At 37.1% G+C, this 27,960-nt stretch overlaps 2 protein-coding genes and 1 long non-coding RNA gene across 6 annotated transcripts; 1 reads left to right on the top strand and 2 right to left on the bottom strand.

The window, feature by feature from the left end:
- Positions 1 to 162: 162 nt before the first annotated feature.
- Positions 163 to 7,234, bottom strand: LOC148890034 (uncharacterized). 2 transcript variants are annotated; one of them, XR_016116645.1, is made up of 4 exons: positions 7,107 to 7,234; positions 5,235 to 5,371; positions 3,865 to 4,024; positions 163 to 2,025 (listed from the first exon to the last, which is right to left on the bottom strand). It is a non-coding gene; the product is annotated as an uncharacterized LOC148890034 (long non-coding RNA). The 2 variants fall into 2 exon arrangements; XR_016116644.1 differs by having other exon boundaries at positions 5,235 to 5,394; positions 7,107 to 7,233.
- Positions 7,128 to 13,011, top strand: LOC148890033 (adenosine receptor A1-like). Its single transcript, XM_089010359.1, has 3 exons — positions 7,128 to 7,638; positions 8,885 to 9,179; positions 10,373 to 13,011. Exons 1-3 carry the CDS (start codon positions 7,310 to 7,312, stop codon positions 10,754 to 10,756), a joined length of 1,008 nt encoding a protein of 335 aa, XP_088866485.1. The 5' UTR covers positions 7,128 to 7,309; the 3' UTR covers positions 10,757 to 13,011.
- Positions 9,008 to 18,169, bottom strand: LOC148890032 (uncharacterized). Of its 3 annotated transcripts, none has more exons than XR_016116642.1 (5): positions 17,963 to 18,169; positions 17,243 to 17,361; positions 16,383 to 16,607; positions 14,427 to 14,606; positions 9,008 to 9,148 (listed from the first exon to the last, which is right to left on the bottom strand). XR_016116642.1 is itself a non-coding variant. In XM_089010361.1 (4 exons), exons 1-4 carry the CDS (start codon positions 18,102 to 18,104, stop codon positions 14,574 to 14,576), a joined length of 519 nt encoding a protein of 172 aa, XP_088866487.1. In that variant the 5' UTR covers positions 18,105 to 18,169; the 3' UTR covers positions 13,572 to 14,573. The 3 variants fall into 3 exon arrangements, 1 of the variants encoding a protein (XP_088866487.1); XR_016116643.1 differs by having other exon boundaries at positions 9,097 to 9,236; XM_089010361.1 differs by lacking the exon at positions 9,008 to 9,148 and having other exon boundaries at positions 13,572 to 14,606.
- Between the last annotated feature and the right edge of the window lie 9,791 nt (positions 18,170 to 27,960).

The raw sequence follows: 27,960 nt of genomic DNA, 5'->3' as shown, positions 1-27,960 counted from the left end.
AGTCCTTCCATCACATCAATGCATTTTGCTGTACTTTGTTTGGTCTGAAAATTTCGTGTAGCACCAAAAAGAGGCAGAAGAGGGCGACAAAGCTCCGTGTAAGGAATTAATCAGCCTGTGGAAACGGGCTGATTAATTCCTTACATGGAGCTTTGTCACCATTTTCTGCCTCTTTTTGGTGCTACATTTCCCGCCCCCAGATACCTCAAAATGGCACGGAATTCTTTAACTGATTGCAAACATGGATGATTTCCTCTTCAGAACTATTTGAATCATATTCATAACTGGATGTGTAACAAGAAAGCATATTATCCGAATCTGAAGCCATTGCTTTGATTCTCCAGCAACGTCTTGGCGTGACGTCACGAACTGGGGGCGGGACTTTCTGAAAATGGCCAATTCGCAGCTCTTTTTTTTTTGCAGATTTTGGGCAATTTAAGTCATTTTTATTGGTGTTTTTTCCATTTGAATAAAAATATCCTACTGCGTGTTTTGGGTATTTTAGATGCGATAAAACATTTTTCTGATGTCAGTTAACAAAAAAGTGACGTCGGTTGTCCTTTAATGGGTTGTGTGACGGCAGCGCGGTTAATGTCAAAAATGCACTTAGCTTATCAGCTGTTGGCCAGAGCTCAGTGACATTTCGTTGATGACATTTCGGTGCGTCGTTTAAACAATACCAAGAAGGCCTATTCTACGATTATAGAAGTGATGGGAAAAAAAAACGCGCCGTTTTTCACTTTGGGATTCTTGCAACGTTATTTTCCGTGTCGATTTAATTGGAATCAACGCAGGTAACCAAAAAGTAAGAACTGGCACCTAGCAAAGGACATTTGGAATATAAAGGTCAGTCAAGCAGCCAGAAGGAATTTTGTTCTGTTAAAGTACTGCTGCAAGCTGCATCACAATAAGCTTCAGAGCTTAGCTGGCCACAGTGGATAAGCGAGAGAGGGAGAGGAAGAAGAAATTTGAAGAAAAAAAAAGAAAGGCAGGAGAGAGGATAAAAAAAATATATATATATATAAAAGAACTTACCTCATTCACTGCCTCGGGAAGTGAAAATATAATGTAGAGCGCCATTCCCGAATTAGCTCGGATTTTGTTTTTTTCTTGCTTAGGTGCTGATAAAGCGCTGGGCAGACATCAGGCAATGTTTTTTTTTTCCCTTGCAAAAGGGGGCAGTTTTTCCTTTTTTTTCCCCCATGTTCGCGCTCTGTTACAAAAAATAATTTAACTTTTTCACTGCCATTCACAAATTTATTTGGGAATTAAAAATATCACCAAGAGCGCCATTCCCAAATTTATTTGGGTTTTATTTTTTTTCATGCTTGGGTGCCGATACAGCGCTGGCCATGGCTTCTGGCAATATAGTTTTCTTTTTCACATGGGGGCAACATTTCCCTTTTTTCCATGTTAGCGCTTTGTTCCGGCTTCAGCTGTTGTTAAAGCGCTATATAAACCAATGTATGTATTGCATTGTATGTTGGACAGCCGCCCTCATTTCAAGCTCATATAATTCCAGCCCCATATAATTGTGGAAATAACTATTTTTTTCTGATGAAAGAAGACAGTCTAAGGTTTCTTAGACTGTATTGAATGTTTATGTAGTCCTAAAACTCAATATTCTGTGGGTCCTGGAATTTATGTGACAATGACAAAAACCCTGGCACTGGAGTGGGACACATTTTTGCACGTCTGGCAGTGAATGAGTTAATATTGAATTGTTCAACCGCAACCGAAATTTAATTAATGCTTTTGGCTGGAGAAAACACACAGCACCCTCCCCTAATAAACACAAAAAACGGTGAAAAATAGCTACCACGGCATCGTTGTTAGTCTTTGCAGCGGTTACCTTCAAAGAAATCTGCGGTTTGAACTTGACTTGAATGACATTGACAGATTGTTGACCGAGCCACACCGTATACACTGCAACCACCAACGCGTTGAGTGTACAGCTGGATTGCATGAAATTCCTTTCTCATCCTATTTTTCCTTTGTGCATTTGTTCGGTGATCATGTGACCTCCTGCAAAAAAAAAAAAAAAAAAAAAAAAAGTAAATACTTCTGTATATTTTTTTTTCACATTTGCAAATTCCTTCGAATTATTACACATCTCAGTAAATTCTCACTAGAAATAAATGGCAAAAAAAATCTGCATTTTCTAATGTCCAAACATAACACAATCCTTTGCTTCACGTTTCATTCTTGTGGCACCCAAAAATAACTCAGGCTGCTTTCCGCCAGCGGAACCATGAAAAAAAAAAACACTTTGAAATTCCAAGTAATTTCCTAAACCTCTGCAGGCATCCGATACGCCGCGATCCCATTTTATGCAATATTGACTTGTTCAGCCACAGTACAGAATGTCAAATATTTCCATGTTATGTGACATATCCCCGCGTGTTATGAGCGTGAAATGGCAATTTACGGTTGGTTTGAAATGTACACCAGAGGGCTATGTTATTGAAAATTGAAGTCGTCAAAATTAAGGAAAAACCCCCACTGGGCTAGATAATTAATTTACAAGTTACAAAGAAAAACAGAGTAATATATCATATTTTCCGGTGTATAAAGCGGACCCCCAAAAGAATGGTGTATTTTCAAACTTTTTCCATATATAAGGCGCACCTACAATGAATGAAAAAAAGTTTTCTAGATATAATATATAAATATATGATGGTTTTTCAAATATAAGGCACCACATTATAAGGTGTGATAGTTGAGGCTGAGTTACGCACTACTTCTAAAGGCCGAAAAGGAGTCGATGGCTGATGACAGAGAGCTGTTGGGGCTCAATATTACTAAGAAAATGGAGGCTTTTGGGTGCACCTTATACACCGGAAAATACGGTATTTTTTGTTTTTAATGGAGACTGATGTGCTGTCATTACTGTGTTTCTCAACAAGACACATATTTGACATGTTAGTGGGTGCATCTTGGGACAATTTAAGGAGACTCGCAAAAGCAAGTTTCCACAATAAAAGCCTTGCTCTATTAGCAAAAGAATGAAAATAGCCAAAAGGAAATTATGGTGAACCACGATAAATTGTACATTCTCAACAATATATCCACATTGCAACAAAATATGATGAATCTAAAATTATGTTTTTCCACAAGCAAAGACGTTGAGTTTAACCTCAAACATCGAGACATACCCTCGGTTTCCTACAAGTATAGTTTCCTTGAAGAAAAAAAAAACAAGGAAATTTCCAAACGACTAAAATATTATATTGTATGACAATCGCAAATACAATCAGCACATCTCCAAATGTGAACACTTACATTTATTAAATAGTAATATGCTGATATGTATATGTTTTCCCATCATGCATCTCAAAATCTCCTCCTTTGACGGTAAATTCCTTTCGAACATGACATATATTCTGTGAGAGCATCACCCAAGGCTGGGGCATTGCACATTTTTGATTACTGTGTCAAAAGTGCTAAGTGATAATGTTCCGGTGGGTTGGTGTGCAGTCACAATATTAGAGTATTTCAATACAGTCAGTATTTTTTTTATCGATAATGCACTAGCATTAGCATTGCTAAATAGGGAAAGTCCATCGCTTAAAAGCTCTCAACATCTCCCATGGCACTATTTTTCAGCAAAATACATAATGCATTCCGGATAGTGAGTGTTTTATTTAGTTAATGTGACGTTTCTGTCAGGAGAACGGAGAAGAGAAAACAACACCTGACTGATCATGTCTCCTTTTTTTCTTCGTGTGCGTAGAATTGGATGTGGAAGCGGCAAATGATCTCAGCCAAGATAATGATTGTCTCCGAGAAGCCAAGACGTGCCGACCACACACTCTCGCAGCTTTATTTGAGCTTCATCAAGAAATACGGACAGGCTGTTCTCACCTCCACACCATCATCAGTCAATTCTACCGGCCGGATGATACAGACTCCGCCTTCAGTGACCTCAATTGATTTTCTTCAGCTCCATTTGCAATGACAGCTCACGGGATGGCAAAATGCACACGTGAGCTTCTTCTCCAATATGCAATATGGGTGTTTCTGTCTATTCAACAAAATTCAGTCAATTAGAAAAAAAAACCAATTACATGTATTGCCATTGCCAACTTGATCACTCCACACAGTTCTGTACTGCCAAGATAATTTGTAAATGTCAATTACCAGACATTTTAACACTCCTGATGTAAATGTGTCCCTCAGTGCATTAAATCACTTTCATGTGATACTAAACTATTCTTTTTATGTTAACATTTTTGGTAAGAATTTATTTTAACGCCATACTATGCCAGATTTATGCATTATATGGGCAGCATTTTCACAGCCCCGCTTTGTTCACCGGAAAGGTCGGTGCTGTTGGACAGTCTGCGGCTGGATGGGTGCATGGCTTGAGGATCCCGCGATGAGAAGGAACGTCAGCGCAGAGCGCCGATGCGTGTGCACAACTGTCGGAGATTGGAATTGAAGCGGATTTACGTGGAACGGGAGATGCGAGGCCATCTCTTTTCGTCAATGGATGCTGCAGCTTCATGTTTGCTTTCAACATTTAGCATGTAGCAGACGTGCACATTTCACTATGACGTCCCTTATCCACTGGTGAAAAGGACACTTTGATCCTCTCCTATTTCATCTAGAACTGCTTCATACAACAAAGAAGGTGAAGTGCTCAGGACTGTCTTTGTGTTGTGTCACATTATTTTGTTTTTTGTTGTTGTTTTGACTTCAAGATGGCGCCGCGAGAGTGGCTGCCTTCACAGCAGGTCCTGTATTTTGTTTTTCTACTTCTTTCTTTCCTTTCCTCTTTCTTTCATCACTTTGCTGCTCCACTGTGAAACTAATAAAAGCTAATCCAATCCAATATTGACGTCACAAAATATATTGTTGATATCTTTTGACCTCTATCCCCTTTTCAAGCTGAATTTAATACATCTACCGGTAATTACACCTCATGACAAAAAATTGCATTAAATTAGATTTTTTTTACTATTTTTGTATAGTCAGGAGAGGATGAATCCAGCTCTATATTGTTGACGTTGTAGTCCATTTTGGTCAGCACAGCCGTTATCCTAAATAGCGTAACCATAACAGTTGCTGTATCTACCACAGGAAGCTAAAATAAAAAGCATTTAGGAAGGTGCAACTAAGTGCAACTAATTTTGTGGCTTGGGACTGTAACACTTTAAAAGCAACCATTTGCTCTTCCCCGAGGAGATATGCAGTTCACATTTAGAAACATGCCGCATTTCATCTTCACTCACGTTCTTGTCCAGCCCGGAGGTCGGCAAATGAAGCCCTGGTGATGGTGGCTCGCCTCATCCCAGCAGGGAAAACAGTTGCCTTCATTTGCGCGCAGCTGAACAGGGTTGATGAGAAAGAAGGCTGCACGTGTCTCCATCTGAAATGATCAAGGCGTAGCAGCTGCCACACAATTTCAACACAGTCACAAAGGAACCAAAGGCAAGGAGGAGATGAATTGTGTTTCATTTCATCAAATACAAGAGTATTATTATCGCCTAAACGCAATAAAACAAATACATTTCACTCATGGAAATATGAGGTTCGGATCATTAGGCCTTAATTAGCAAAACTGGCACACACGCTAAGGCGTATATTTATGATATTATATCATGAAGAAGAAATAGAATCAGAATCAGAATCATCTTTATTGCCAAGTATGTAGGACACACAAGGAATTTGTTTCCGGTAGAACACGCTGCACTAGTATCGTTGTCAAAAAAACTGAAGATGGCCTTTGAATTTTGACAGCTCGTTCATCGTCTAAATCGTGGTCTCGATTAATGTCAATACGTCTGTGTAAGCTCTCATGTCTGGACAGTAGGGATATATATATATATAGGGCCGAAACTACTAGTAAGACTTTAGTTCGCTGAAGAAGCATCTTGGATAAGAAGCGAAACGTCCGACACCTTTAAAGTACAGATGATGGCTGAAGAAACCTTTTCATCGAATAATGTCAATGTTTTTCAATGAAACTTCAAATTTGCTTCATGTATTTTTTAAATTGTTTCGCTGGCACTGTTGGTTTTGTATAAGGCACAGGTGTCAAAGACAAGGCCCGCGGGCCAAATCCGGCCGGCCACATCATTTTTTTTCGGCCGCGAAAGCAAATCAAACTTGTTAAATTCCATGATTGCTAAAATCTGAGCCAAAATTTCATATTTTTGGATGTTAACTACAATTAAAGTCATTATTCTTGACTTCAGATTTGAAAATGAGTTATTCATTAATTTGCCGTGTGCACTATATGTAATACTTGAAGGGATTTAAACATTCTAATGGGTTCCCCAAATTCATAACGGCCCTCGAGAGGAAACCATAACTACAATGTGGCCCGCGGCAAAAAATGACTTTGACACCCCTGGTATAAGGGGTTTACAGAAACCGCAAATCAGTGTGCTTTGAGGTCAACGTTGAACACACAGTGCCTTGTCGAGGAGTCACAAAGTACAACTGATCCATGAAGCAAATTTCAAAGTGCCTTTTCCCATCACGAGTTTTCTACCACTTCCTCCCGCATTCCAAAACCATGCTTTTTAGGTGAACTCACGATGAAACCAAAACCACAAACTAACTACGCCAGAATATCAAAACACCTAAAGCAAGAAAATTACACCCATGTGCAGTTAGACTGAGCCTTGTGCAATCAGTCATCGTCGATACTGCATGATTTGGATGTCACGGCAACAGACAGGAAACAAGTCGCTTTTCCAATGGCTCTTCTCTTACTAATGTCATCGGTGCATGGAAGCGGCCACATAAAATGTTGAGGTGGGCCGGATCTGGGCCCCGGGCTTCGCCTTTGACACCTGTGTTCTAACAACGCTCACACTGTGTTTCCCCCCTAAAAAAATAATAAACAACAAGATTAATAGTTAAGGATAAAATAACCGAGGCTCAACATAATATGACTTATAAACTCTTAAGAATTAACACCTAACAAAAGGCATGGATCAACGATGTAGCGCAACCGTGAAGATGATTCACGTTACAGCAGAAAAAAAAAGCCTGAGCAAATGTAAAAACAAAAGCGCGTGCACGTGATCGAGCGTTCTTTGCGGCTCAGAGAGCAAGACTTCAACTCTGTTGTGAAAGGATCTTTTGTGACTCACTCGGTGTTAAACGGGGGCTGCGGGAAGCATTCTGTCATTTTCCTCGAAACACCGCCCTCGGAGCATGTGCACAGCAAGTTTGGCGTTCGGTGCGCCGACGGAATGACATCGAGGGGACACCTCGGCGGGACGAAGGCTTTTCGGAGTCGACTTAAGTGAGTGGGAGGTGTGTTCCCCACTGCTCCACTCCCGTCATCCCGAACATGTCTTGGTCATGGGTTGTCTACACCGGCATGGAAATGCTCATCGCCGTTTCGTCGGTGATTGGCAACGTGATGGTGGTGTGGGCCGTGCGCATCAACCGCTCGCTCCGGGATACCACGTTTTGTTTCATCGTCTCGTTGGCTTTGGCTGACATTGCGGTTGGGGCTCTTGTCATCCCCCTCGCCATTACCATCAGCATCGGACTCGAGACTCACTTCTACAGCTGTCTGGCGGTCGCTTGCACCGTGCTCGTCCTCACGCAAAGTTCCATCTTGGCTCTTTTGGCCATCGCCATCGACCGCTACCTGAGGGTCAAAATACCCATGAGGTAGGTCGGACGCTTGATGAATACATTTTCATACGCGGCTTTTGTGTCCCAAACCGCTTTTCGCCCAGTGATTGCATTTCCATCTCATCGCTGGGTAAAAGAACAAGGGACGTTCATTGTAATTCATTAGTCAACTCAGCGCTATTTGAGCTTTGAACCGGAATATTAAATTCCACTGCAAAACCAAAAGTAACTTTTAGAAATGTTAATTACATTGAAAAAGAATCACAACGCGTGAAAAGGAGTTCAAAAGAAATCTAAATATTTACCAGACGTCTGTTGGGGAGGTGTTTTTGTTTGGTGGAGGCATGTACTGTACATAGAAAACACATTTTCATCTCAGCATGAATTAATATTTTTATGTCACAGAGTACGCTGCAAACGTTGATCGTAAAACCAAACGAAAAAAAAAAAATAATAAAACAAGAAATATGCCAATTTAAGTAAAATTATCTGCCCTTAGAACAGGTACATTTCTTCAAAGTATAATTACCTCACGGGGAGATTTTTGTATTTTAGTTACTATATTCCACGTGCATATATTATTTAGCTTAAATCTACAACGTATTTATATAAAGAAATATATTTCAGACATTGCGTCTGCTTGCTAATGAGGGACCCATATTTTTTTTTTATTTCACTTTTGCAACAGCGTGAATTTGTGAGAATGTGATGTGTGTTTGCAATGGAAAATCAAAGTCAACTTGTAAAAAGATGCCATCCAGGGAAAAAACAAAAACACACACACACAAAAATAAAAGTAAAAAAAAATCAATCTGCTTGAAGTTTTCCATGTTACAGTAGGGCTGCCTGGACTATTCTGACAAAGGATGCATGATTGGTCAATTGGCTCATGCTGGCTGCTTGCATCATTTCTCAAACTGGCAATCAGTGCTCACAAAACACCAATGTACGTCATTTCCCACGACTTCAACGCAGTCTAGATTTGAAATGGAGTCTTATCTGATAATGTCCTATTGTTAAGGTTATTGCCGCAAGGTTTGTTTGCCCTTTTGGATTGCAGTAATTTACATTTACATTTCACAGCAGCAAAGTGATGAAAGTAAGAGGAAAGGAAAAGAAGAAGTAGAAAAACAAAATACAGGAGCTGCTGTAAAGGCAGCCAACCTTGCGGCGCCATCTTGATTATCAAACACAATCACAAGGTCGACCATTTTGTCGCTTCCTCACAATACAATTGTAAATTGGAAACACTTTTTGTTGTCTTTTTTTGTCGTAACCATAGCTACAAACGAGTGGTGACCCCTCAGCGAGCCGGCTCGGCCGTGTTACTGTGTTGGCTCGTGTCCATCTTAGTGGGCCTGACACCTATGCTGGGATGGAATAACTTACGACATCTCCGTGACAATGGCTCTCTCGTCAGCGACGACCTCGTGGTGAAGTGTCGCTTTGAGACGGTCATCTGCATGGATTATATGGTCTACTTCAATTTCTTCGGCTGGGTGCTGCCGCCTCTTCTCCTCATGCTCCTCATCTACGTGGAGATTTTCTATATGATTCATAAACAGCTCAATAAGAAGGTGAGATCGTCTTCTGCAATGAAATCTGCGTGTCCGTAATTTGTGGCTCACTGAAACCTAAAATGGCAGAATATAAGAAGCATGGAAAGTCTTAAATCAAACGAGCGAGAAATTATATCTAGTTTATTTTCAAGTCAATTTCATCAACTGCCACATAACAGCTTTCTGTTCAAGTTTATACAGCGACTAGTAAAGGATTTCTAAAGATGTCAATGTGGTAAAAGGCACAGTTACTCAATCATATGACAAGTTTAAATATCAGAGTTTGACAATAAACAAAGAGGAAGACACTATTTTTGCTTCTGTAGTTGAAAATATTTAAAAGAGAACATTGATATTTGAGTCCTAATCATATAAATAAGGTATATTTTGTGTAGTTTTAAGGCTTAGATAATTAGAAAGTAGAAAATTATGTTTTATGGGGACCTGGGAACGGATTATTCTCATTTTAATGGTTTCCTATGGGAAATTAATTTTTGGGATACACACCTTTCGCCTTACACACTCTGTCTGGGAACCAATTAAATTCGTAAGCCAATGTCCCACTGTATATCCTAGCATATCTCAAACACTATAACCAATTTCTTAGTAGTCGTGGCCCTTATTTTTTTCCAACACATTCCTTTCAAACTCTTACCACCTCCCACTTTTAAAAACAAAGCAATTAATTCACTCATTCACTGCCAGACGATGTGGAAAACGTGTCCACTCCAGTGCCAGGGTTTTTGTCATTGTCACTCAATTTGCAGGAGCCACAGAATGTAAACAGTATGCAAACTGCCAAACGAACGTTCGTTTGTCAATTTGCATACTCGGCACCGGCAGCTAATCAGAAACCTGTTTCAGACTACACCCTGACTGAAAAGTGTACTTGGGAGTTTTGAAAGCGGCTGCGAAAGTGGAGCCCACGTGGTTAGTAGCGTTTTAAAACAAACGTTTGATATGTGAAAAAAAAGAAGAAAAAAAAAACACTTTTTCTTGAAGTTGTCGGCCACCCCGGCCGATACGTTTTGAACTAACTAACTTTTTGGGGGACCAACCTTGGTTGTGTGAAATTTTATTTTTAGTATATGCAGCAGGCTGCTGAGAATTGGATGCTGGCCCATAAATGAGCCCCAGGTCATTGATTAGACCCTTTCAGCGGATATTCGATCGATATATGCTAACATTTTTGCTTCATTGTCTCTATGCAGGTAACAGTGAGCCACGCGGATCCCAGTCATTACTTCGGCAAGGAGCTCAAGCTTGCCAAATCCTTGGCTCTTGTTCTTTTACTCTTCGCCGTTAGCTGGCTTCCCCTTCACATCCACAACTGCATCACACTTTTTTGTCCCCGATGCGATAAACCACCAAGCCTGATTTTCATCGCCATCCTCCTAACCCACGGCAACTCCGCCGTCAATCCCATCGTATACGCTTTCCGTATTAAGAAATTCCGCTCGGCCTTCTGGAAAATTTGGAATCACTACGTCCTTTGTCGAGCCCCAATTGGTCAGTCGCCTCAAAAAGGAAGTCAGAGGATACAGAACGTCACGAGGAGGCTGAGGCATCACGATGACGACGATGATGATGTGTGAAACTGAGCACTGTAACATCCGGGATTTGGGATTATTTTTTTAATCCAGAATTCAAAGGATTTTGGCCCATATTTAACAGATATTTGATGGATGAAAACCATGGATGATCTACTGTAACAACAATGTTGCATATGAGGATAAACTCAGACATCTGACTGACTCAGACGGGAATGTTTTTGGTTATGTCTCAACCGTTACCGCAATTTGGCAACGTCAAATGGGATAAGGGGCTTACCGTCAATGTGAATGACTGTACAAAAATGTATTGTAAACTATTCCTAATTCCCAAGATGTGTTTTTTTTCTAGGAACTGTCACGGTTTGCAAGGTGGTGATGGCGGGTGCGGATACCAAAAAGCAGGCAGGAGGGAGCAGGAGGTTGTATTTGAGAAATTGTATTAAAATAAAGTCAGCAGGAACAAAATGTAAAACATCAAAATCATCTGAATGGAAAAAAATACAAAGTAGCAAAAGAAGACCAAGAGTAAAAGTCCGCCAAGGTTAAACAAACACATACACAATACATGCAGCAAACAAGCAGCAAACAATGAACCGACAACGGATGGTCATGCCGGGTGTCCTTTTAAGTGACAGTGATTATAACGACCAGCACCTGCGAGGCTGCCGGCAGGGCTGACGTAGCTACCCGTTGGTCGCCAATCTGATCGGGACGACCAGCACCTGTGTAGGTGCAGGCGGGGCCGACAGCGCCCCCCGTTGGTCGCCAACCAGATCATGACAGGAACAGTCAAACGGTTGACCCACAATGAGGTGAACAGCAGGAAACAGTGGCTTGATAGACACGTCAGAAAATTTGTGAGTTCTAAGCAGATTCATTGAGAAGGAATTGATGAAGGAAATACGTCAAAATGGTTGCTAAATGACGCACTTTGAGGTTAGGTACGGCGTGGCCATATTGGAACGACCCGGTCACGTGCTTTTTCGAGGTGGGGAGGTTGTACGAGATTTCTTTATCTGTGACCAACAAACACCAACTTTATCATCTAAACCTAAAACTTCAATTCATCTCCCAAATACATGACAACTGGTGCTGTGAGAAATACCAACGTACAGTCTCCTAAAAAAACAGCTTCAGTTTTATGACACTGCTTTTAGTCTACACTCATTTTGTGTGACGGAGCAGATTGGACTCATTTCAACCGATGTGAAGTTGTGAGAGTACGTGTGATGGAAGCACACAAATCTGAGCTCAAACTGAATCAGATACTGGCTTTTTTCAAAAAAATCTTCTGGCTGCAAATGACATGAGGAATTAGCAAATGACCGTCAGATGTCAGATGAGATATCTTTTCCATGTTAGCATCATGAAGGTGATTCACATCTTAATATTTTTTTGGGGACAATGACAATATATCTTGGTTACTGCATGATCTACAGCTTTATAATCAGCTATGCATTGACAACTTTATATTCCCTTCTTGAGACTGAATGGAAAACATGTTTCGCTGTACTCTTAAGAATATTTGTAATAATGACGCTGTCAGAGATATGACAGTCAGACACTGTGGACGAAGACTCGATCCCTGAACTGTCATATCTCTGTCAACTCGCTCATATGTAATATGACAGTTCTGGGATCGAGTCTTCGTCGACAGTGTCTGACTGTCATATCTCTGACAGACGCATTCCGGCTTGTGTCGATGAAAGAAATATACCCAGTCACTGTCAGTGTGTCATTGTATATGCAGTAAAATCCCAAATTGAACTCAACATTTGGACAGAATAAGAATCAGTTGTGATGTAACGGTGTATTTGAATGTTATTTATTTGTGGAAAGAGTGTTACAGTGATCCCTCGCTACTTCGCGGTTCACTTGTAACGGATTTTTTTTCAGAGAAAAACATTCAGAATTGAAAAAAAATGCCGAATGAAGCAGAGGTTTTGTACATGACTGTAGCTTGATTGGTTTCCAGCACTGACGTCACCCAATGACAGCACAATATCTCATGGTTTAAAAGCCATGTGGATTGGCTGTGTATCTTTTCAGCCTCGTCCAGCATTCCCCTCTGTCTTATCACGTGGGTTATCCTGATATAACTCTTCTTCGCTGGTGCTCCTGGTCCCCATTAACCGCGAAAAACGAGGGATTACTGTACTTCATAATACAACTATACTAACTGATAACGAATATGTACAAATATCCTTCCTTACAATTACACTTGAGTCTTATAATAAAATGACTCAATAAAACATCCATAGATACCTTCATGCAATTTGTATTCTGAATAATGACAATCCAAAGTGTCCTGTCTTCAGTTTTTGATCATTCAATGTGGCAAAGTGTAAAATATAAACGTGACATTCATGGATCCTATTAACAACATGGTCATAGTACAGTGAGCTCTAATTACTGTTCTAAAGTAAAACAGCCATTGCAAAGCTATTTCAGACACACATTTAGGGGGAAGGAGGGGGGACATGCACGGTCAAGTTTCATGTTTCTTCTTTGTGGTTTTAACCAACATGCACACAGAACGAAAACTGGAGGCAATACTGAAGCATTTTGAAGAGGTCGTTTCATGGCAGTTCAGCGATGTCAGTTTTGCGAAAGACTCAAGTATTTCCTTCAGCACGATGGGAATTGAGGCCACCAAGAGTTTGTATAAAAAAATTATCCAAAAAAACATTCAGTGATGCCATAAATACCTTATTTTGGTTGTAAAAGAAACCATCTGTGCCTCCAGACTCAAAAGGAGAAAAATATTCTTACTTTTACGGTGTTTGAAAAAAATGCCACAGAGCTAAAAACCATGAACACAATATGTTCATAATACAGCACACGAATCACAATAAACGATAGCTCGGCTCTATATTTATTTTACAGTGCCATGATCAAGATTGCAGACGCTTTTGTTCAGATAACAAATACCTACAGAACGTGACAATATGCATACATACGTATAAAGTACTTTTAACAAATGTGTCGACCGGGGTTTTTCAGAACGTCATACGCAACGAACCTGATGTGACAGAGCATTTTAGGGAAGGGCAGAGGTTTGAGCAAAAAATAAAAAAAGATTGAACTAGTTTGAAGCTGATGAATGACCGAAAATCTAGTTCACTTGAAATTCCATCGTTTGATTTGCAATCAATATCAAATTGTTATAAAAATCTAGACTAAAAAGTGTGGATGTCGTGTGCAATATGCATACATATGTAGTTAAATATACACATGTGGTGCCTGATGTTATTTGAATAAGGTGTGAGTGACTTCATATATTCACAGGGAGGTTACAGTATCGATGATGTGTTTTGTTTACTACAGTAAGAAATCATTTTTTTACCTTAAGAATAACAGGTTATAGCATCATAATAATTGTATTGTTATCTATGCCGCATGGTATGTAGAAGAGCGTAAACATCATTTTTGTCTTAACAAAACACCAATTTACAAATTGTTATGTATATTCACAGTTTTGGTGTATTTCACATTCATTCAACCTGATTTAACACCGCTGAGAAGAGGTGATATGAGGTTTTGTAGGCAAAATGCATTATCAATAAAATCGGAATACAGAACTTATTTTAGAGAAACATGAAATCCAAGATGGTGCTGTTAAAAATGTTAAATCTAACGACATGTGGAAATTGACAACCGATTTAACTGTAAACAGAGGTGTGTAAGGCGGTGTGACGGCAAAAATTCATACCATTCGTGTCTGACACTTATGTTTCTTTCGTCGTCATCTCAGAACAATTATTTGAGATTCTTCTGGTTGATAATGTGGCTCCAGTAGTGTTGTTGTGGTGCACCATAATTTTTTTTCAGGTAGTTTTCCCCCTCCATGAAACATGATTCAAATGTCTGCTATATCCGCTCTCACATTTTCCTGCAAGAAATCAAACGAGAAACATTCAAAACATGACTTCCCCAGACAGAAAGTGTATAAACAGACAGTTGACATTAAAGTCTTTTGATGCATATAAAATGTGAGGCAACATGCCTTTGTTTCACAGATCTATGCTGTATTGATAACTGATAATTGACAAAAGTTAACAAGTTGAGCCCAATTTCACAATTATTTCTTCGACTCGATCGTCTTTCATTGACTGAAAAGGTCGAAGCAATTAAAGCATTTCTTTACTGCCATCTGGTGGAATCTTCGAATTGAGTCCTCTCCCAATTCTTCGAACTTGCAGCCTTCTTTCCACATTTAACAATACGCCCGAATTTCCTGATGATTTGGCGTGAATGCCAACAGATGATTTGAACCACTTAATACGTATCATTTATGTCAAGTTCGCGAACACATATAGGTTTTCACACGTTATATGTCCTGTCAGTTTGAGCTAGCATGTATTTCAGGCTAGTATGCTAGCTAATACCCGCTGATACCATTGATGAGCCAGATGTGACGGTGGAAATTTTGTTATTAATAATTAAAGCAAGAAATCGATGTAACTTATCTGAATGACTGCCAAAGTCACATTTAATCATTGATTAGAGGGGGAAAAAAGACAATTCATTGAACAAACAAGAGTCTAGTGGCCTTGATTCCAAGTTTGCGGATTACAGACGCTCCCCAACGTACGAACGAGATACATTCCGAACGGTCGTTCGTAAGGTGAATTTGTTCATAAGTTGCTTCAGGGCTATATTTTGTATGGAATGTATGTTTAAAAGGCTTACATAAGTATGTTTAACGTTTATATAAGTTGTGTTTCAGGCTTGTGCAAGTAACCTGCATTGTTTGTACTGAAAAAGAAACCTTTTTATAAAATATATGCTATATATATATATAAAGATATGTACAACTACAACTGGAGAAAATACGACATGTTACGACAAAATGTTCATATGTATGGCTGTTCATAACTCGAGTGTTCGTAAGTAGGGGAACATCTGTACTATAACCTGGATGATTAATAGAGAATAACCCAGACATACAGTAAATGAATATGTGCGTAAATCCTTTTATAAAGTACATACATAAATAAAAAGTTGCAAACAAAGAAAAATGTCATTAGTATTCAGAAAGTTAAAAATGACTTGGGCAATTACGCTATTGTATGGATCATGATTCAGACTTGTCCCTGATGCGTTCTACTATCTTTGTCTCTGCTTTATTTCCTGTATATGATAGTTGTCCATGTAAAGCGCTTTGTTACAGCTGTAGCGGTTGTTAAAGCGCTACATAAATCAATATGTATTGTATAATATGCGAGAAGCACGCCAGTGATGCTTTTAGGGTATTTCAGTATATCAGTATTTTACTCGACAGTCTGAAGTGTTCTGTTTTCTTGCTGCTCTCAGTCTCCTCTCAAATAAAATGAGCCACAGGGAAGTAAATGGATGCTTGTTAGTTTTACTGTATCTTGTGTGTATCAGGTGATGCATTCAAGGCACCGTTACAGTCTTCTGGGAACTGCCAGTACTTTGAAGTGAAAAATGACTGCTCTAAAATGAGGAGTAAAACTGCAAGGTCGAACCAAACCAGCTCTGTCGTGAAAAAGTCCCTTTTTTTAAAGAGAGGGGAAAGAACAGTATTGGACAGAGGCAGGAAAGTGGTTAACTTGATAAACTACTGGCATCAATAATATCCTAAAAGTTAGTTTGCAGACTACTGTCCGTCCACAGCATTAAAAAGAAAAAAAAAAATACTTACCCAGCCGCCTTGTTGAGTTACCCACGTGGCAACACGGGTGTTGAGCAAAACAGTCACAGCATTCTCGGCTTTGGTTTTCAGCTCTGGGCACGATTTCTTCACAAAGAGCCCGAATGCAAAACAAACTTTGATGAGATGGATTTCTTGAGGCACATCAGCAGCCTGCTGAGAGATTTGAGTGCGCAACAAGGCATCCACACCACAGCTAAAGGCTCCCTCCATGGCCTGGAGACAATGAAAGAAATTCTCAAAAAGAAGAAAACTTTTGCCAGACAAAGATCCATACGAAGTAACTTGATTATGTGTTTTGAGGACAATTTTGGCATTCACACGATCTCACATTACAGCTATGCGTAGTGAGCATTCATTTGTTTGTGAAACTCAAAAGTGTAATCAAAATGATTTTCACGTGTGAGACAGATAAGGCTAAGAAAGTGCATTAGACACCAGGAGAATTACTTTAAACGGGCGGGTCGGGGATAGTCCTGGAACTTATTTGACATAACTTGCACACATTTTAAAGGTTCAAACTGACAGCTATGCAATGCAAAAAAAAAGAACGATTAACTTTTTTTGTATTGTCTTGTTTGTTAAAGCTATAAAATAGATTGTGTTTCGTTATCATTTATGTGTGTCTTGCACTGAGCAAGCAGCCCAGTCATAGTTCCAGGAAACGTCGCAATTCTTCGCAATGCATTGTATCAAGGAAGTGTTTCTTGTGCCCTTGCTGTTGACCTCACCCCGTTTGCTTTCTAAAACGACACAATTCCCATTTTTTTGCAGTGAAAGTGCACATAATCCCTGTACCTCCCTGGCATTATTTTTACGATTTATTGTTGTGAGTGTGTGTGTGTGTGTACCTCGTGTCCTAATGCACACTTTAGGTCGTCCAGAGCAGCCTTAAAGTTTGCATCTTCAGTCATTGACTGAGCCACTTCTTTCAGTTTATTGGCTATTTCAACAGGGTCAAAGTTGTCTTCTGTAAAACAAAAACAGAGTTAATTAGAAGATGACACAAACCCAAGTAAGAAACAAATGAAATGATTTAAGTCTATTGTCTCGTAGAGAGTTGTGCCATTCAACCAATGTTAGCCCACAGGAGATCAGGTCTTAAACAAGATCAAGCCTGTAAACTAATTTAAGGGTAAAAAGGACCGTGTTTAAAAGATATTCTCTTATTTTGGACCAATGCGAAGGTAAGCATTTCACTGGACGTTTTCGTTTTTGTTATCTTGCCTCACCTCATTGTTTTTCAAGGCTGATCTGTCCCATAAACACAAGACACACCCTATAAAACCACTGCCGTTCGCGTTCCCCTTCGGTTTTAAATGAAAGTACTGCAGGTGGCGAAAAATATGAAATATTGTACTCCATAAATCTTTCTCTTTTGGTTCGTAGTGTCATGTGGAGAAACTATTCAAACATTTGACTCGCAGAGCACAGTAGAGGTGGGCTCTGTGGAAATAAACGAGCTCAAGCTTTTGCATAAGGTAAAAAAAGAGAAACAAAACAAAACCTGAAATAGATTTGACAAATCACTTCCAATTAAAGCATCATAATTCTCTTAATGAGAAAATTACCTTCGGCTCCTGGGCCGTCAGTCTCAAGCTCTCCATCGAATTGACGAAAGACAACTTGGTCGTCGTCGTCATCCGCAAATAAACACTGAACGATTTGAATGGTTTGTCGCTCGATTTGAAACGATTTCGCAGGTCGAGCCATTGATATTTGTATCGCAGTCACCCACCAGCACGATACGTACTGGGGAAAACTAACTTCTTCTTCGTCTCGTGGGTGCATCTGGTTCTGCTGCCATCTACCGAATGCCACCAGTACTTCTATCCATATCGGAATCAGAATACTAATAAGAAAGCCTTTAATAATCCCACAATTGGTAAATTTTGCATAACCACCGATTTTCTGTACCTCTTGCCCCCTCACAGAGGACAAGAAAGACTCACTATATCAGGAAAGTCTCAAAAAATAATATAGTGAGAGAACACAGTCACACATATGCACACACAACACATAGTATTCCTTTTACAGTTAGCTGTCACTGCAAGTAAAATACACAAAAAACAAACAATCATATAAAAAGGAATAATGTGGTGCTACATTTGAAATGGTACACGGGCTGTCGCTTTTCTACCTTTGGCACGCTATAATGTTTTTTTTTTGTTTACCTCCCGATGCGGTCGCATTAGAATCAACCGGAAGTTGACTATCTTGCGCAAGGACACTAAAACAAGGAAGTGATGACCCGGGATTGAAACCTTAGCCTCTGTGTTGGTAGACTCGGACTCTATCACATATTCATATCTCTAAAATAATCGTTTCCAGTACAAAAGTGCATTTAGCCATTAAGTATTTATGCAATGATACCTGCATGTCATGTCTCCTTGACATCTACTAGCGATGACTTTGAGGGGTAATTCAGCGTTGCGGGTGAGTTTTTTTTAATGTAAATAAACAAACAAATAAATAAAAAAAAATAAAAAAAAAAAAAATACATATTTTCAAAGTAATCTTGAGTCGTCGCGTTTGAGAGTGTTGACCTATTTTAAATAGCATCTTATACCTTTGCCCATGGTCTAGTGACAGTACCTATTTTTCCCAGACGATGGGGCCATCTACCGGGATATGAGGTCATTTTGAAGACCTTCCACTTCGAATTAGATGAACACACCCTGTGCGTCATGCATGTAAACAAATGGTGCACTGCAGAATTATATCCACTCGCATCACAGCTATGACGTGCCGGTTGCCAACGGACACAATGGTGCTTTATGTTTATCATATTAGTTTCCTGCGTTTTGAAGAGGCCATTGTTGAATATCAATGACTTATCATTATGAGTTTCTTACCTGCTTACTTGATATTGTGCAATGACTGTCTTGGATTGTTTGGTCATTGACAGGTGCCATAGCATACCATGCAAATCAATCGTTCAGTACTATGTTTGATAATATGCAAGCCTGTTGTTGCTCTGTATCATACTATCATGACGTGTGTAATGTCATGACGTAACTTGATGTGGTTTAAGTTCATGTGCGAGTAAATCAGTTTCCTGCTGTCTGTTTTGCACTCATTGCAACGCACAGTCACATTCGATCTGTTTGTATTTTATTTGTTGATCTGCATATGACACTCTGTCAAGAGTACAATGATAACTGCGACGTTTGAATTGATTGATAGTTAGGTGAGATGTTCTTCATGCATGTAGTTCATGTCGATTCATTAATATGAATTTAGATATTGTTACATGTATCATTATCAACAAAGTCGATTTAAGCAAAGTTCTTGAGCATAGACTTTCTGGTATTTCAAATTGAAACTTCAGTCGTATGAAATTTCGAGGATTGTAAAATGTATCAGTAGCATGAACTAAGTGATTGTCAACTTCAGTACTGTACAAGTTTATTCAAGTTTGATCTAATGACGTTCCTAATGAGTTAAACATTTATGTTCTATTAACATTGTGATTTTTTCGAAGTCTTTAAGATTTGTGATTTATTTGAGGTGACAGTATTGCAATTTTAAGTGAATTGATTATTTCATAGGAACATGTATTCATATAAGTGTAAATATAATGATTATATGATTTAATATTTATCAAGTCAGATTTACATGTTTACAATGGCAATACTGCCAATAAGGTGATATCATTGAATTATCATGTATACATTTTCTTTGCAATATCATTATCGCTTGGATAATAATGTCGTATACAATTATCACGATGGTGAATCATAGATCACTTTATAGACCAGGAAATTTACATGAGAATTTCATCGGATGAATATTAGTGTCAATAACATATCATGACTTTGAACAAAATCATATAAGAATGAATTGAATTCATTCACATTAACATGATTGCAAAAATGTACTGCTTTTGGTCTAATCTGATGATATGCTATCGTACAGTTGTGATAATATCAGAGTTACCTCAAAGTTGATGCCATTATACTCAATGGATCATGTCGAGTAGTGGCTTACGAACTCGATCTTGCGACGTAGTTTGTCTATGTTCAGTCACATACTAATCCATGTCATCAATCTTAAATTCAAAGCATATGTTCAGGAGATCTATAAGTTCGTATCTCATGGGTACACTTCCGTCAGTAGTGGAACAGGTAATATCCTATCCGATGTAGCGCAATTTCTGAAGAGAGTCTTAGATACAAACTTCATCGTGTCAAGTGCATCTAGCGTGTCTAGGGTTGTACATCAAGAGGATATGGAATGACTCATCAGAATGCTTGAAGATTAATACAAGCTGTAACAAATCTTATTATGCATCTTGTTGTCTCATGCTGTCATCGATGTTACAAAGGTAATGAATCTTATTGCTGGCGTATCTCCGGTTCTACATATTTGCTGATGATATGTTCGTTGAGACTTTATAAGTTCAGATGATTATGACAAAGCAAGTATCAGCTTGACGACATTATTCTATTAACATTCTATCTAATTCGATAAATTAATGTTCATGAATTGTATAAAAATCTATGATGCTTAATGATCATCCAAAGTGATATATGAAAGTACTCATATTGCAGACGAATGTTACTCATGTAGTCAAGTATTACATTTAATCTATTGGCAACTGATGAGACCTAGAAGTGACCTTTGAAACTTGACTTTGACATGATTTCCTCCTATTCATACAGATGATATGCACATGAGTCATACTGACATAATACATGCTTAATGTCAATGGTTACATTGATGTTCACCAGAATTGCTGCTCACATTAGTTCACGTATAGTGATAAGACTACTTATAAACTAGAATATACGTTGTTCAGCATCGCATTGTTTCATATCATCTCGTTCTAGTTGCCTGCTAAATACTTCAAGTATCGTGAAAGATCAGTGTGTCAAGACGTTGCTAATCTACTCGGTCACTATGCTTTATATAGCTTTGGAATTTGTAACATACTTTCTAATCGATGTTATGTCTGATCGTATTGATAATCTGTTGACATATTAATCAAGTTATACTGTGTTGAAGCGCAACAGTGCAGTAATGTATAATTCTGATCAGAGCATATCATCAACATGTACTCAGTCCAATTATATTACGAAATAATTGACAACATTCAGAACTTTATAACGTTTCCCAGTTTGAATCTTCATGATCATTTATTAGTCTAAGCTAACTGAAATGATTCTAGGCTATATAATCCATATAATTCATTATAAGTATGCTTGCGATTGATATAGTGAAGAAAATATTAATATAAAGAATTAGGATTGAATAAATCTATACGCTACAGTTGGCATAATTTGATAACATCGATAATCGAGCAGTTAACTTCAACGGTGTCAGACCAGTGAATCGAATGAACTGACAGTAATCAGCATCACAGGTAGTCTAATGTTCATTAAACGCATTGCAGTTAATGCAAGCATTCATGGAAGATAATCATCCTGTGATAACTTACTTCTAATTATTGTAATGCTGATTCGACTCTTGTACTTAAATTGAAAGCCGTTGAAGTGAAGACTTTGACTATCACTGAGATCGATTGGTGACTTAACGATAAGAACGTTTGCACTCACTGATTCATCATGATGGTTATATTTCTAGCTGATTCATACATTGTTGAATGGTAGCAAGTTCTGTACAACCTGGAAAATAAGATTCCTTAATCTAGGAACATTAATAGATAACTAGTCTGATATAACATATTTACTGAACAATCTAATTGAGTCTAATTGTGAAGTTCTAAGGTATTATAAGAGGTATCTTTGTTGAACATTTATGTATCAATGATATTATCTATTGTACTTATTTATGTCTTAAATACTAATTTAATGTATATTATTGATACAATTTCTTGAGCATTCGACATGATCAAATTAACATGTCAAGAAGTGATTATAGTGTATATGCATATATATTAATCTTCGTATACTTAATCATAATGTAACAGGATTGTACTAGTACTCTAACCGTTATGGATATAATATTATATATTAAATTTTGAGTATGCTTAAATATCATGTATAACATATAGTGGAAAATATAATAAAGTGTATATGAATAGATGAATCAGTCATGTACCTAAGCTTGGCATTCGCTATGATGTAATCTAAATAAGAACTGTCAGATGATATGACAGTTACCAAAGATATGATAATTACTTAAATCATTAATACATTGATATTTAATGTAAAAATCATGTCAATGAAAATAAGATATCATAAGATAGACTTGGATGTATGCTTATGATGACTAATCATAGTCAATTACTAACTTGGTATTTGATCAATTGTCTATATGACATAAATTAATAGAAGCAGCTATGGTCTAAAATTACATTACAACAATATGCCATTCTTTTGAAAAAGTAATGATTTATGTTTTAACATACTTATGAATCAATAATTTATACAATGATAGATTGATACATTAACTATTGTGTCGTTTACATCATGCTCATATAACTAATGCATTAGAGTGAAGTAAATGCAATGATCTTATTCACAATTTGTAATATAATTTATTCTCTTTATTTGTGGTATTTATTGAATTATTTATTAGAAGATAGAATATGGTCAATGTCATTGAAATAAGCTATTGAGCATGAATGCATTTATTGCAAAGAGAATGACTCTGATTTATTTGCTGATTACAAGATTCATACTCTAGTTTTAATTTTTAATCAACGCATTATGTGAAGCAATAGCAGTAAATGTACATTATGCAAAGAGTACGAGGCATGCACGTTGTGCATGTCAAGTGTTTCTATCTGATAATTTCTCATTGTATCCACATAAATTCAATCCAATGAATTTGTTCAATCCCCTAAAGTAATAACTAATAAGAGTGATTACTGTACTAATCTTCATTACAGTGTAATAAACGCTTGTGCAGTACTAGGCATCCACAATGAGTTCCATAGCAACTTACAGGATATGTCAGTACGATTCATCTAAGATAACGTATCATGATCAAAGATATACAAACTTCATATTAGATTTAGTGATTCATGTATAAAGCAATTATTAATATGTACTATTGTGAAATTACATATGATATGTCATTATGACTAAGAATTTACTCGAATATACGTCATCATTTGTATCAGTATTGGAATAGTTCTTACATTTATGATTGATCAATGTATTAATTTATTATGAAAAATAAATATGTTATAATTTGAGATAATTAATGAAAATTTCTATATAATTATGATCATCATGTATGTCAATGTAGTCCATTTGTTATCTAAATTAATAGTAAGTAAGATTTTATTTAGCATAGCAGAATGAATTGATATTAGCGAATTTCTAGGTGATGTGATAGTAATCGATTTATACCTGTATGCACTGTATTGATCGTAATTACAAATAGGAGTTTGAGAAGTCCTGTAGACGATATTGAAATAGACGATAAATAACAATAGGGCTATGACAACGGTTTAATATCTTGATACTTCTATTCATGTGAATGTTCCTAGAAGTGAACTCCTCAATCAACTGTCACTATAGGAAGCACTGACCGTGTCGTATACAATTAATTCATATAAGATTGCATAAGTATTGTGTGATCAAACGTTCAAGCGGAAATGCAAATGACAGTGTATCAGAAAGCTTAAAGCATATCTGAAAGACAAATTTAATGACGTAAATGTCAGATGCTCAAGCCATGATGACTAGACAAGTAATGACTGCAGCCAGAATGGTGCATAGTGAGTCATGAAATCTAAGCGATGATTTGAAAAACTATGTAAAGTTCAATAAGAATCATAAGACATGAGTAAACATCCATGATGGTTGCAACGAACTCACGAGTGTTGAATGAATGCTAGGCAGAATATGAGTAAGTTTGAAAAGTCAGAGTTGAAGTGACAATCTAGTCATCTAAGTGCTAATTTATTAGATCATGATTAAACCTTTTGATCTGGTCAATATCACTAATACTCATTCCTTGATCATTTTGACCTTGCCATTGACAGCTGCATTGATGATGCATCTTAGTACCCATCAGTGATCGTACCAAAATTATCAAATGCGGAATATCATATTATTGTCATACAATCAAAGAGCTTAAAACGCTTATGATCATGATCTGTTACTGAATGTATCCGACGCTGGATAGTTCAACAGCACCTAGAATAGTAATGAGTGCTAAAAGATGCAATGACTACTACTTACTGATTGGTTGTTTGAAATTTACAGTAGTACGCTGCAAGAATACAAAGTGTCATTGGTGAGCAATGTATTGCACAACCAAATGAAGTTAAAACGTGAATAAGATTATTGAAATTTGAAGAATTGATCAGACGCGAAGTTCAGTCAAGAGCTTACACTATAATTGTATTAGAGCACAATGCATACAAAGTAAGTAAGGCTAATTTTATCTGATGCCTATATAATTCATGACATAGATTGATTCCTAATGACATACAGAATTTGCAATGACAACTTTGACATATGATTTGAATCGTGCCATGTTATCTTCAGGCTGATTCAAACGATTTTTCATCCGCCTGATGGCTTAGCAATCATATGCTCCATTCTTCGATGTGAAAAAGTCAATGTTATAACACTGTCACTATGCATTTCGAGTGAATACTATTACGGAATGTACCGAATACAATTGCATAACATCGTTGCTTGTAACTCATGTGATTTAGATGACATTGCAATATTATACATGTCCAAATTGGAAAGACAATGAGTCATACAAATGCAAACAATACAATAAACAATAGTGACGAATGCGTAAAACCTAGTGATGAGAAGAATCAATGACTGCAAAGCTGCTATAATCTGGACAATGCTCGATTACAAACGAGCCATCATATTCGATAGTACATCAATATTAAATGATGAATTGAATCAAATGACGAATCAAGATGTCCAAAACATCATATGCAAAAGTACACTATGACGAACTCATAATTGCGATGCACCGAGCTATGCACACTGTTCGCTCAAGTCTGCCTAACGTTATCGCCGATGAACTCAAGTAAGGCCAGATAATGAGTGAGATTGTGGACTAAATTTCCAAATATAATCTTGGTAAACTGCTTCTGATTGCATTCTTTCTATCTTGTTACTTCATGTGCGCAATGATCGCATTACTTAAATTGTCATTGAAATTGGATTAATCAAGTGATGAAAGTATTGTCAAATGAATGCGTCAAACGATATCATTCAATTACGGGGCAGCTCTGATGCATGAGTAGTTAGTATATGTTTGCTAATATGAAACAAATTGAAATTAGTCATTAATCTCATTCAATAAACATGAAAAAATACATACTCAGAAATGCGACTCAATAAGTATGATTGCTCATTAACAAAAAGACAAAGTGAAAAATATTGACTTCCAGTATGTGCCATCAAACATGATAAGAGATGATTGCCGTCAGAAATGATGATTAGAAAAAGATCACCATCAAAAGAAATTGACCGAAACGAAACTAACGAAGCACTTTAGAAATTCCATCTGCCATATGGCTCTGCAGTTGTACTATGGTTAAAGTAAGCGTCAAAGTACGCTGAATCAACTTCTCTGAAACAACATTGGAAATGTCTGTAGAAGATTGACTCATGCTAAGGTAATAATTACAATTGAATTACATGTTAGAATCATAGTCATGATAATCCACATACATAAAATGAATGATACTGAAATCAATTAATAGTTGCACTAAATGACTGCAATATATGAAATCAACTATCATAATAAGTAATGAAATTATGAATAAGTAAATAATAAATAAATATGAACAACAAGTGAATCTAAAATATGCTCCTTGCAGAAACTGCCAAACAGCAGAAAGAAATCGATATTGTATGAGAACTAAAATAATAATTAATGGAGTAATTGACGAAGATTAGCAAAAGTACAAGTGACAGATTGAAACATACAGATGATAATATAGCATGAAAATATGATATGCGAATATCAAATTGTCATAACGAAATTAAAGATAAGAAGACAATGTAAAATTAGATATTGAATGGCCAAAAGAAAAGAATATTCAAATAATGAAACGAATAAATTATAAAATGGATAAAAGCTGATACACATAATCAAAAAGGCAAAAAATGAAGTAGCACATGCAACGATGAAGAAACGATCATTCAAACGCAAATCTAATAATCAAAACATAGGATTCATACAATAAAGTAAAACAATAGGTCATCAATGTAGAATTGATAAGGCAAGAATTTAGTACTAGAACGTATTATAGAAATAATGATAATAGAATAAGAAAAAAGTATGAAGAAAATATAGAAAGAATAGAAAGATACAATAAAGACACAATTAGCTAAAATGAAATGACGAAAAATGTAATAAAGATAAAGAGAAAGTAAAACCAGAAGATAAGCAAAGAAGAAAAAAATGACAATGAAAAATTAAAGAATAGAAAAAAGAAGAAAATAAAGAAAAAAAGAAAAAGAAAGAAAGAAAAGAAATGAAAGAAAGAAGAAAGAAAGAAAAGAAACGAAGAAAGAAAGAAAAAAAAAGAAAGAAAGAAAAAAAAAAGAAAAAAATCGAAGAAAGAAGAAAGAAAAAAAGAAGAAAAAAGAAAAAGAAGAAAAAAGAAAGATAGAAAGAAGAAAAAGAAGAAAAAATGAAGAAAAAAGAAAAAAAAGAAAGACACAAAATGAGAAAATAAGGAAGCACAAAACGATAAAAAACGTCTAGTAAAAGAAAAAGATGAAAAATACGAAAGACATATAAACCGATGTCAAAGGCCAGCAATAGAGTTCAAATATGTCATATATTACCAATGAGAAATACATGTTTATCAGACTTCAAATAATGTGCTATATAAGACACTATATAATAGCTAGGATAGCAGCTGTTCATCAAGACATCTATATGCTCTATCAATACAGCTAGTGTCAATACTTGCATGGTACAATGATTGTGACTATAGGCCACGATCAAACTGCATGTCCAGCTAACAATGAGCTGAGTTTTGATCCTCAGTCGAAACTTGTTGCAGTGCTATTGATTCATTCATGATACTATTTCATTTGCCATCTGACCAGACGTTATTAAGTTGCTGATCACTCATGAATCACATGCGAAGCATAGATCCATGTTGGAGTGACGATCAGGATGCCTATATCCATGACCTTATGTCTAGTTGACTGTTTCATACTCTGCCATTTGACATCATACTGTCAAGCTGGCACATCATATCATGATCATGCCAGTTGAACAGACCGAGTGATGTCTAGTTCCTTATCCACTCTAGCTCGTCAATGTTATTGTCTCATTGTCCATTTACATATTCATGTCACCACATCCACAATTTAAAATGTTCAATGGAGTTCACACTTCCAAATAACTGCACACCTATTATCTTCCAGTTGATCTTACATTCATCATTTATCCTTAATCTAGAGTTTAACTGTATAACTTTAAATATGCATGCCCTAACAAATTCCATGAGGAGATGCTATATTTGCTATAATTATCATGAGCTCTTCCAATTAGCAGTATATTCATATTCATATGCTTCATAACGTTCATATTTATAAATGAGAGTTTAATCAATAGATTGAATTAAAATCAACATGCTTTAGATCTCAGTAAG

The sequence above is a fragment of the Hippocampus bargibanti genome, linkage group LG12 (assembly GCF_051943395.1).
Source record: "Hippocampus bargibanti isolate YZ-2025 linkage group LG12, ASM5194339v1, whole genome shotgun sequence".
Taxonomy (NCBI): domain Eukaryota; kingdom Metazoa; phylum Chordata; class Actinopteri; order Syngnathiformes; family Syngnathidae; genus Hippocampus; species Hippocampus bargibanti.
Note: the sequence above shows the minus strand (reverse complement) of the source record. Positions and strands in the feature narration are given on the sequence as shown.

What these genes read in the sequence shown, in the direction of transcription:
- LOC148890032 (XM_089010361.1), bottom strand. Translation starts at nt 18,104, where the DNA reads ATGGCTCGACCTGCGAAATCGTTTCAAATCGAGCGACAAACCATTCAA. An exon ending in AGTGTGCATTAGGACACGAG is followed by an intron (nt 16,608 to 17,242) that starts GTACACACACAC and finishes CATTGTCTCCAG; the next exon opens with GCCATGGAGGGAGCCTTTAG. An exon ending in TAACTCAACAAGGCGGCTGG is followed by an intron (nt 14,607 to 16,382) that starts GTAAGTATTTTT and finishes GATTTCTTGCAG; the next exon opens with GAAAATGTGAGAGCGGATAT.
- LOC148890033 (XM_089010359.1), top strand. Translation starts at nt 7,310, where the DNA reads ATGTCTTGGTCATGGGTTGTCTACACCGGCATGGAAATGCTCATCGCC. An exon ending in AGGGTCAAAATACCCATGAG is followed by an intron (nt 7,639 to 8,884) that starts GTAGGTCGGACG and finishes TCGTAACCATAG; the next exon opens with CTACAAACGAGTGGTGACCC. An exon ending in ATAAACAGCTCAATAAGAAG is followed by an intron (nt 9,180 to 10,372) that starts GTGAGATCGTCT and finishes GTCTCTATGCAG; the next exon opens with GTAACAGTGAGCCACGCGGA.